Source organism: Amyelois transitella, chromosome 28 (genome assembly GCF_032362555.1).
Source record: "Amyelois transitella isolate CPQ chromosome 28, ilAmyTran1.1, whole genome shotgun sequence".
Classification (NCBI taxonomy): domain Eukaryota; kingdom Metazoa; phylum Arthropoda; class Insecta; order Lepidoptera; family Pyralidae; genus Amyelois; species Amyelois transitella.
In genome coordinates this window covers 1,569,644-1,581,878 of record NC_083531.1, presented here as the reverse complement: position 1 = coordinate 1,581,878, position 12,235 = coordinate 1,569,644, and the positions used below count along the sequence as shown (strand labels likewise).

General features: G+C 33.6%; 2 protein-coding genes across 2 annotated transcripts in view; one reads left to right on the top strand and one right to left on the bottom strand.

Moving 5' to 3' along the window:
• LOC106133713 (cytoplasmic polyadenylation element-binding protein 2) overlaps positions 1-12,235 on the bottom strand; it is a 65,824-nt gene that overhangs the window by 35,777 nt on the left and 17,812 nt on the right. The window contains exon 2 of the mRNA XM_013333527.2: positions 9,240-9,324. Coding sequence (XP_013188981.1) covers positions 9,240-9,324 — 85 coding nt within the window. The remainder of the gene's footprint in view (positions 1-9,239; positions 9,325-12,235) is intronic.
• Positions 9-12,235, top strand: part of LOC106133725 (guanine nucleotide-binding protein-like 1) — a 68,349-nt gene continuing 56,122 nt past the window's right edge. The window contains exon 1 of the mRNA XM_060952484.1: positions 9-14. The gene's annotated coding sequence lies outside the window, so the exon portion shown is untranslated. The remainder of the gene's footprint in view (positions 15-12,235) is intronic.

Sequence of the window (12,235 nt, the reverse complement as noted above, 5' to 3'; positions counted from 1 at the left end):
TAATCGGATCGGAGTTATCGCGTCACAAACACTTAATAAAAAATAAAAATATTAGTGAAAATAACCCTTAATCATAACATTTAGCCATAAGCTCGTTTGAATGTAACCCACTTCATTATTGGTTTATCTGGAACATTCTGCCTATCGGGAATTCGTAATTCGAACTGAAACTATGTAAATTCGATAAATCATATGGGATTCGATGCAGTTGCAATACTAGCTCATGCTTGTGGCACCACTTTCGCGGACACCGTCTGTTTCTCGTTAAAATATTTTAGAGTTTATCTAAAAAATATTACACAGTACAAATATTGTTTGAGAATTATGTTCCAGTACCTTTCTTTTTGCTTGTTTTGAAAGAGAAGTTCAATTTGGGAATATAAAAGCTGATCGGATAACATTAAAATAATAGACATAAAGTATTATATTATAATAATCTCAATACTATCATTAAGCCAGACAGCTGAACGTGGGCTATTGGTCTTTTCGAGACTGTTTGCTCTGTCAACCCCGCAAGGGATATAAAAGTGATTATATGTATATTTGTAAATATTAATATTACTCTACATATTATACAGTCAGATTTTAAAATTCTGATCATGATTTCAAAATTAGAGATAGCCATCTCAACTGATTGAGCAACCAAATTAAAATCGAGTCACGTTCAATCAGAATAATATCAAATCGATTAAAAATAACCTTGGCCTAGCGCGTCGCATCACTGGCCCTATCGATATTGAGTCGTCGACGCGTGCACATCACTACATTGCGTAACTTTTTCGTAAGCGCATCCCTCAAGGTTGGTAGCATTGTTTAATGTTTACAATTCCAATTTTCAAATTGAGAATTGGATTGTCATGGTTTGAGATTTTTTGGCGTTTGACAATGAAGATTGTGTGACCGGCTGTACCACTATTATAATATGCAGACTTTGTTTTCATAATTTCGATAAAAATAAAAAAACTCAAATATACGTGTGCCAACATACATAAAAATAATCAGTTAGTTATGTCTCAGAATCACTAAGAGTTAGAACATCTTATAAAAAAAGAGATGTCCTAACTTAGGACGTACGTCTAACTACTAAGTCACGGTTACGGCAAGGAAAAACATCGTGAGGAAACCTGCATATTCTGAAGACTGAATACTAATATAAGGATCCTCTGTCACCGAGGTCAGACGGGTCACAGGCGGCCACCTACCCAGAAAAACGACCGCCATTGATGATACTAAAATACTTAGTTACAATAAAACTGAGAGTTTAAAACTAAACCATAATCGCTATTTTATTATCAAGTCCTTATCCCTTGCTAGTTGTTAGATACACAGAGCCAATAGTCAAAACACTCGAAAAAAATTTCAGTGGCTGTTAGCCTTTTATTCTAAAGAATTCCAACTGATTATACCTACTGATTTTCTACGCTACCAGCTAGACCAGCAAGGAATCTTACACTAAATGGATTTGCTTATTCCTTTAGTCACATCTTACGACATCCACGGCAAAGAGGGGTGTGGCCCCACGCAAAGACAAGGCCCATAAAACAATGATGTCCGCATTTTCCCAAATGAAGTTTATTTTTAATGTTTATTACATAATTAGACCAATGCGGCAAACGGAACGTGTACAAAATATACGGAATACGGCTTGGCTGTATGCCAGCCGTGCCTCGGACAGTTTAGTAAACGGTGCAGATAAAAAACAATGTCAGGTGAAATAATCCGAAAAATATTGTAAACAGTTGAATGCGGGTTCTGACAATTCTGTGCTAGATGCTCCTGTGACCTAGAATTAAAAACTACGGTACCAAATCTTATAGAGCATAAAGTTGCAATGAATGCTTAAAGATAGTTCAACTCTCGACCTAGGCAACCGCTGAGGAAGGGTTTTAAAAATTTTAGCTTAATTCGAAGCTAGTCGATAATAGATACCATATTAAATTTTTAAATGTATTTATTATAGTCACAATCTATATAAAAATGCCTTTATGATTTTCAAAATTTTGAGAGACTATTGCCTGTACTGCAGAGCTCATCAGAGCTTACATCTTTAATTAGTGACCTACCCCCGAGATAACTATAGATATAAAATTTAAAAAAATCTAAATAAATATCAAAACAAATATCTCTCTAATTTCGTCAAAGCAGTACTTAATATATTGCACGTAAAAATATAAATATAATCTACAAAAAATAAACAATGATTTTCAAACAGTAACGAAACGCAAATATACGTTTGCCAACATTCAGAAAATAAATAAAAAAATTATTCCCGCCAAAATGTGCTCGTATTTCCACAGACTAAAGGTGGAGCTCGGAGACCCGGGAATTTCTGGAATATACGATCAATAACACACCGGCTAGTTTCCGGTGTTCATGTCACTCATTGTCACTATTCCAGGACATTTTGGGGTTCTACGGGACTTTTCAGAAAACGTTGTTAGATATGTGGTATTTCACCTCTTTCTATTTTTAGGTTAACCGAAAATATAGAAGTTAAGACGTATGTAGGTATATAGCAAAGTATTCTGTATTATTATACAAAGGGCGGACTTGATTTCGATAATGATAATATGATTGATTAATTTAAAGTTCGTGAAAATTAAAGACCATAATTTTTCTCCAACTAAATTTCAAAACAGTTCCCGCGTACGGGACATTCTCGTGGGGATTTTGGGATAGGTATCCAATTCTTTCGACTTCGCAAAGAACAAAAATGCCAAATTTCCGCTTTATAATGGAAAAAAAAGCATCATAGTGACATGATATTGTTGTCAGATTTTTATATATTTATATTAAAGATTTTATTGAACCATCGATAATTAAAAACAACGCTTGTACTTGACCATCTTTTTACAAACAGATTTTATTGGTGCCGTTTCGTTCAAGGCGTAGTTTTAAAAGAAAAAACTGTTATTTATATAAACAGTACAAAAACTATCGTTATTGGGTTAAGGTTAACTGAGCGACATTAAAATCATGATTATTATAGCTAGCCTTTGTTACGACTTTGTTCGAAAAGTCTCGTATAAGAAAAAAAAACAATTCCTGTAGGAATTTCGATAAGTTAAGGAAAAACACTTTAGTGCGGTAATTTTAATTAATAAAATATTCAATAATAAAGTTTTATTAAAAATCAATTATTTTTTTAAAGAATCGAAGCCCCATACAAAAAAAAAACTAGTTAATACCAATCTGTTACCCGGAAATATTACATTACAATTTTGTCGCAGATCTGTAATTAAATCACGATCAAAGTTCTCAAGAAAATTTTTGTGATAAAGATGTTTTGACTTTTGTACCCTTATTCCACTTTAACGACATTACGTGATTGATAATAACGATCAGATTTAATTCTTCTTTATAATACTTATTACTGCTAACACTCTCAAAGTGAGGGAAAACATACACCTAATTACGTTTTTCATCCCTTACGGAGTCAACAATCTCAAAAATACTGAAAAGCTGCGTTCAGCTGAATATAGGAAAAACATAATTAAAAAATACTACTTATATATTTACTAAATATTATTTTCCGTCATGAATGTGAAATGGAGAGAAGAAAGGAATAGAGCATTTATTAAATTAATCAAAAATGAGCTGTTAACTTACTTTAATATCGACCTAGATTGCTTAAATGCCTATAATTATTTTAGAAGTAATAGAACCTTGATGGCCAAAACGAAAAGTAATAATAAATAATATATTTATGGAAAAACAAATAATTATTGCAAATAGATGTGTACTATTTTTTGAAATTCTCAAAAGTGTCAAATATTTTTTTTTAATTAAAAAAATACTATTTTTCTTCAAAAAAGGTGGCAACCCCAGTGGTGGGCTATTTGATCCTGTGCCTTTCTGCGCATCACGCATTTTAACCGGGCATCTTACCAATTCGACCGCCGACTCTCTACTTACTGCCAGCAACCCTTAATAACGCGGGCGCACCCTAATTGTAAATGGAATCGATAAAAAATTATATAAAGTAATATCATGAAGTAGGTAATATTATGATCAAAAGTGAAATTAGAAAATCAAGAATTAGATAAACAGTTAATGCTAGATGTGTCTTTGGAAAATGAAAATGGGTTTTATAATTTAATTTTTATTTTCTTTTCCTCTATTTTTCAAGTGGTACTTAATAATAACTAGAATATGATGATTAATGTTTTATCACAAAAAAATTTTTTATTGTCACTATAAGTATGTACCTTATGTGTGTCTTAAGAAAAAAAAATACATAACAAAGCTATTTTTTTAATATTTTTTGATATTTGTTTTGTGTAAGAAATACTCTTTATTATTTTTAATTTGTTTAAAAGACAGTATCTGTATATTCATTGATTAAGAAATGCATTATTATATTCACGCCCGCGCCAAATATTATGTCACTGCCTTAATGCACATCCATTCATATGTGTGTTAATTAAACTAGTTGGCCTCCTAGTCTATAGTAAATAGTTACATCTTGTTTAGATAACAAATAGTAATATTTTTTTATTTTACTTTTTATACAATTAATGTGTTAAAAAGTATATGCACCTAAAATGACTTCCATCCAAAACCACTTTCCTTCGCGCATAACATAAAAAAAAAATAAAAGCCAGAGTTCACTGCACTCCAAGCGTACACAATATTTTTTTTATAAATAGCACACCCACGTTCTAAATTCAAATTTTCGAATTCTCGTTCTATCCGCGGTACGCATGCGTTCGCGCGTAGTTTGTTACTGACAAGACGAGCGATGGAGTTGGAATCTGCCGCATTTGACAACCGACTAAATTTAAAGCGCCTAACCTTTACAAAATCTGATACAACTGAGCATCATCTTCAGCCAGCCGGTTTATTGTCCTATTATTATTCTACTAATTTTAAACTGAATACATTAGTTCAGATATGTCTTACTTTGAATATAGTCTTGAAATTCGTCGGCTAACGTGGAAAATCTATTGATAGTTGTTTTAAAGTCACGAGTGATGTATTAAAAGATTTTAGTCTATGCTTCTTGTTATTTTTAACTGTTCGTCTAGCAGCGAGCCAAAGTGAAAATGTCAGGTTTCTATGAATCTTTTTGGATCAATTTATAGTTAAAGCTATTAATACAAAATGACATTTATGTGTAATTAAATTGAAACAGGTGGTTTATCTGTCAATATCAACTAGGTATATTAATTCTATAGTAACTATATATGATCTCAAAATAAATTCAATTAATCAAGTTTAAATTTTTTTAGATACTGTGAATTTCATGGTTTATTCAAACAAATAATCGAAATGGTTCTGAAAACTGAGGGCCCTAAGTGCGCCAGTGCGGATATATACCTATCTAGGTTTTTTTTTGTTTGTACATACGACATTTTACATACCTACATACTAATACGTCTTAAGTCTGGAAAAAGACTGAAATGCTACAGTCACATTTTATTTTCAGGTATAACAGGTCTGTGTTGAAGGTTATCTTGACCCTTAACGCTCTATAGCTATAAAACGTCATCAAAGTTGGTTCAAGCCTGATATTTTATAAAAGTTTCTTTTCCATAAAAATTTAATACTAATTAACTTACTTATAATAACTTAAAATATAATTTTATGATCATAATATGATTTATCTTATAGGCGATGGACTAGCAACCTGTCACTATTTGAATCTCAATTCTATCATTTAAGCCCAACAGCTGAACGTGGCCTGTCAGTCTTTCAATACTGCTCTGTCTACCCTACAAGGGTATAGACTTGATTATATGAATGAATAAATAAATTATTACTATAAGTAACTACTTTTCGAACCAAAACACAAATACCTACTAACATAGATACAACAATGGTCTAGAAGTGACACACGACTAATGTTTTTCAGCCAGTTAATTATTTAACAAAACCCAGCAAGGTCGGTGTACAAAAGGTTGTTGCGCAAAACGGCATGTCGCAGCGAACTAGAGCTACTGGATATGACTTGTGACTTGTCATGACCTTGAAACGCACTTGAAACTATAATTGTTTTTTTTCTATGAGCATAAAGGCTAATTATGCATGTTTACGTAATTATTGATTTTGTAAAGTTACTGGATGTGTCCTAATATGTGTTTTGGCATAAAAAGAATTAACTTTTATACACGTTTGCATGGTTTTTATCCATTTTTTATTCCACATTATTTCTTCTAGGTATTTTAGGCTTAAATTCATTAAGAGTATCTACGTAGAGATTTAGGTCAATTAATTTGTTATATAAGAATTCTTTGCCAAATACTTTAAGAGGTGTAATATTATTTATTACCGTTGTATTATTGGCATAAATAAATAAATAATTTATTTTCTCATAAAGTTAAAATATATGAAATGAAAAATAAATATTTTTTTTTACTCGTCTAAAAATGTTTTTACCTCATCCAATGACGGAGTTCTTTTCTCTTTCTGTTTTATTTTCATTTACTACCATTATTATTGATTTTATTAATTTATAACACCACCCAGTCGTTTCGAATACAAACTTGGTTCAAATGCTAACTTACAAAATTCAAACCATAAATGGTTTACTCAAAAAATTTAATATTTTTAAGCAGCCGCCTCTACCACTGACTAATGCTATTTGCGGCTGCTTAAATTAAGCCGTTTCGTCCATTTACACAGCATTGCGTGACCACCATTTAATTTGCTAAGTAATTTGATGTTTTATTTTCTGAAAGAGGAACAAAATACTTACAAAAAAATATTTTTAATATCAGCTGTCCCGGCAAACGTTGTTTTGTCATATAGGTATATATTATTAAATGACGATTATTAAGAGGCGTTATTTTATGTATGTATGTATGACGATTGATCAGTTAAAAAGTTGGCTATTAAAAAATAAGGGTAATAAATTTATCACCAAAAAGGGTAAAAAAATAGGGTTGAATATATTTTTAATGCAACAACAAAAAATAAAAATGTATAAGAGAAAAAAAATGTTAAGGGTGGACAACCCTTATCACTAAGGGATATAAAAAAATAGATGTTGGCCGATTCTCAGACCTATACAATATGCTCACAAAATTTCATTAGAATTGGTCGAGCCGTTTCAGATGAGTACGGGAATAAACATTGTGACACGAGAATTTTATATATAAGATTAACCGTATCCAATATTATAAACAGATTTGCTTTTTATACTTTTTGTTTTAATTGAATAATCCCAAAAAATACTAATCGTATATACATACGTCCAGTATATGCTAATATTATTTACATTAGCATAGTGCCGTATGGTTCCCGGCACCGATAGAAAAAAATAATAGGACTACTCCATCTCTTCCCCAGGGATGTCGTAAAAGGCGACTAAGGGATTGGTAAGTTTATAAACTTGAGATTCTTCCTTTAGGCGAGATGGGCTAGCAACCTGTCACTATTTGAATCTCAATTCTATCAAAATGCTGAACGTGGCCTTTCAGTCTTTTCAAGACTGTTGGTTCTGTCAACCCCGTAAGGGATTTAGACGTGATGATATGTATGTATGTATTTCTATGCAATAAAGATACTACAAATAAACAACCAAAGTGCGGAAGGATGACTGATGATTTTTACATTTCGATTAGTGAACGCAAAATGTCACATCTAGGAGACCAATTTAATTCTGTGTTGCAATGTGACGACACGCTATGCAAACCGAATACAGTCTGCAAAACAATGGAGATTATATATTTATCTACGTATGTACGTACATATAATGTATCTCAATGCGCGGGAGGTTGTACATATACAATTCTATGTCAATTCTATTGACATGTCCATAATCACGTTAAGTATGTGATTAAAACTGATTTACATATTGAAAAATTAAAGTTTTTTCCAAGTTATTACATTTGGATGCATTAAATTCCCACGTATATTCTCAGAAAGACACTGGCATTCTTGCTAATCATCAGGATTAAAAAAATGATTTAAAAAAAAAGGTTCCGCTTTTTTTCAAGTTTAGAATAAAAGCGGATTACTTCAAACACTATGTTTCAGTTCACATCCAGCTTGTTCTCATCTCATTATAAAAGTCAATCAAGAGAAGGCTAATTTGGGATTCTCCTTAAGGCAACGGGTTAGCAAACTGCCAGTATTTGACTCCCTATTCCATCTTAAAAAGGCTTTAGAGTCTTTAGAGGCTCTGTCTGTGCCGTAAAGGATAAGATGTGATAAAGGTATGTATGAGTTTTTATGCTGTCGTTACCCGTAACTGCTAAAAAGGAAGTCAGGGTACAAGTAGGTACTTTAGCAACGTTACGTAACTTGTGTTTATGTGTATTTGAAATACAGTTACAAACATACATTTTATTGATATTAAACACGAAAATCTAATATATTATGTAAAATATATCATAAGACTGTTGGCTCTGCCTTCCTCACAAAGGACATAGACGTGATTAAATGAAAGAATGAATATATCATAATCGTGCAAGCTCAAATAAATAGCAACCCAGTCTTTTTTGTATCTATACAATAATATATTATTGGCTGAAACTGGCCGCTAAGAAAAACAAAAAGAGAATGTTATGTCAGATATTGTTTAGGACCACAGATTCAAAATATTTCTACGTCTGTGTTAAGAACAGATTAACAGATCAGTTCTGTATTTAAAAGTCTCGCTGGGAGATTTTGGTATGCATTTTGTTTTATTTAAACATACGGTAGATATTTATCATGGCCATCTGGTTTTTTTCTTTTGCAAATTGATTTTCCAGTTGACCAGAGGCTTTGCCAAGCACTATTAAGATGCATCAAAAAACCATTGTCTTAATTAAACAGATATAAGTATAAGTTAAATCCTAACACACTCATAATTACCATCAGATAACCTGTGAAAAGCTAACAAACAAATAAACTCACTTTCGCATTCATAATATTAGCTGGGATTCCGTGTAGAGACTAAGGGATAGGCTTATAAACTTGGGATTCTTCTTTTAGGCTATATGCTAGCAACCTGTCACTATTTGATTCTCAATTCTATTATTACACAGCGCCGTGTGGTTCCCGGCACCAATAGAAGAAAAAATAGGACCACTCCAACTCTTTCCCATGGATGTCGTAAAAGGCGACTAAGGGATAGGCTTATAAACTTGAGATTCTTCTTTTATGCGACGGGCTAGCAACCTGTCACTTTATATGAATCTCAATTCTATCAGTAAGCCAAACAGCTGAACGTGGCCTATCAGTATTTTCAAGGCTGTTGGCTCTGTCTACCCCGCAAGGGATATAGACGTGATTATATGTGTAGCACTTACCTTTCATGTGATCTGACGTGTCCGCTCTCATTATATCGGTTAAATAATGTTCTAATGACCGCATGTTGTCCAATCCCCCTCTTTCCTGGAACAAAAGAGATGAAAAATATTAATTAAAACACATATATAACACTAGCTGTGAACGCGACTTCGTCCGCGTGGAATAGTGATCCGTGTGTGTGTGAGTGAAAATTATTCATCCTTGAGGGCTTCAATGATGCCCAAAATAACTATTCCACGCGGACGAAGTCGCGGGCACAGCTAGTTTGGTGTAAATAGCAAACTATCCGAAATCAAAATAAGAATATGTACTTTTTTTCTGAAAATTCCTAGTAAATAGAAATTTTGTATAACACGGGTGGAACTGCGATCAAAAGTCAGTTCAGGATAAAGAGGGTTTAACATGTCACGAATAGAAAAGTGTGCCGTCTGGTTACCGGCACTTTAGGACAGGACCACTTCGTCTCTTTCTAATGGATGTCTTTAAAGGCGACAACGAATAGGCTTATAACCTTGGAGTTCTTCTTTTCGGCGATGGGCTAGCAACCTGTCAATATTTCAATCTCAATTCCAACTTAAGACAAATATCCGAAGGTGGCCTTTTAATGTTTTCTAGACCTGTCTAACCCGCAAGGGCTATATAACTTGTAGGTATGTATGTATATACCTAAAAGTTACCATATAGATAGTTTCTAAATTTGTTATTATTACATACATACATACATACATATGGTCACGTCTATATCCCTTGCGGGGTAGACATTGCCACCAGTCTTGAAAAGACTGAATGGCCACGTTCAGCTATTTGGCTTTAGGATAGAATTGAGATTCAAATAGTGACAGGTTGCTATGCTAGCCCATCGCCTAAAAAAGAATCTCAAGTATGTAAGCCTATCCCTTAGTCGCCATTTACGACATCCATGGGAAAGAGATGGAGTGGTCCTATTCTTTTTTGTATTGGTGCCGGGACCCACACGGCACTGTGTGATTACTTGACTACGTGATTACTTGTGTGTATAAATAAATAGATAGTTTCTAAATTTGTAATTATTTAATACAAAAATAACTTTGGTTTAACTATAATTAATATTTTGTGAACAAACCTACAGAAAATTAACCGTAGAACATCCAAGTGAACTACTTTGATGAAACACGGGTCAGAAGAGCAAAAACCATCCAATTAATAAATCAAAATACGGATAACCTGCGTACTAAAAGACTACATTAAGAAGACACGTGACCTCTTAATTTCATTACATAACCGGAGCTCTATCTACACTAGCCGATAAAGAACCACATAACCACGACCTTCCTTTCAGTAATAACTTAAGAGTCTTGGAGTTCTATACAAATTGGCCGGCTTACATACAGCAAACCTAGTGACCCATTTTCCTTTACGCAGTGTGACGTCACTGCGCCAATGCGCTAACGCGAGGGAAACTTTCAAGGGAAATTGTAACGTACCACTTTGTAATAAAGGTGAGAATAGCTAGTTAAGGTTATGTTGTTGAACGGTAATGAAAAATGTAGACGGTAAGTAATCATTGTCCCTGGGGTTGGCAAGAATGGAGTGAACGTTTGAATTTGGAATGTGTCAGCTTGTTTAGTTTTTTGGGCAGAGTCAGCCATGTAAAATGTTGCCAGGTTCAATTTTAGTAATAACTTACAAAGAAAGCAAAAATTGTTGCATTATTCAGACTTTGCGGGGCCACATTAAAATTGTAAAGGATATATTATGTACTACCTACGTGAATATCAGGCTTTTTGTATTCTTAAACTAAATAAATTGGTTTTGGATTATTAGCAGGAGAAAAACCTTGTATAATCGTGACAAGAAAAAGAGGCTTAATTATCATGATAATATATAAAATGCAGACAATATGTAGCCGAAACAAATGACTGGAAGAAAAGTTACGAAGCTATAATTTGCCTTAAATTCCTTCTCAAGGGTTATAATCTAGGTAGTTGATTTTAAAGCAAAACAAGGAACAGTTAGTAAGCCTAAGCAAACACAATCTTATGATTCTCCTTTTTTGCGATGGGCTAGGTAGCAACCTTACACCCTAATCTTAATTCTATTATATATCCACACTGCTGAATTGCGGTCTTTTCTAGACTGTAGGCTGTACATTTATAAAGACCCCCTATTTTATTTGTATTTATGTGCTTATTTTGGAAATTCGAGGACGGATTTTGTTCCTTTTTGAAATATTAGAAAGAGGGTTTTCTGAGGGAGATTTTTATAAATGCTGGCCTAGCGAAGCCGAGTCGGGCAAGTATTCATTCATATTAGCGTGACCTTTGTATCTTGTGACTTTGACCCCACAAGGTATGAAAACATGATGTTATGACTACTTCGTCTCTTCCTGGCTTGAGTCCCGGTTGCATCCTCACCACTCTGGAGAGGAGCCCGGAGTATGCCTTTGACCATGGATCCTGGATTGGGTGAGTCAGGTTTTTACACGAAGCGACTCTCGTCTGACGACAACCTTTGCAGGGGAACCTAACCCATATGCAGTCATGATAAAAGCTTTTCTATCTTTAACTTCAATACTACTAAACCGATCTCAATGAAATTGTGCATACCTATAAAGTGGTAACTACGGAGACGGATATAGGGTACTTTTCGTGCGAGCGGAGCTTCGGGCGAAATAGAATAGAATAGATTAATTTTCAAAATTGGATACAAGGTATCACTTATTGACGTCACATCACTTATATCTAATAATAACTACTACCGCTTCCAAAGCGCATGTGTAGAAGAAGCGGCGGAACAAACTACACTGCAGCATTTTCACCGGACGTCACTTTACAAATATAGATCTCTTAAATCTAAATCGTGGACGAATGCACATTGTCTACAAAGTTAGTTATACATGTATGTAAAATCTAGTTCTTTTATAAATTATGGTATAATTACGATACGCTAACTTATAATTAAGCTGCTAACTTGCCGCCGGGCAAACTTTCAGCCTTATGAATAATAAACATTGCTG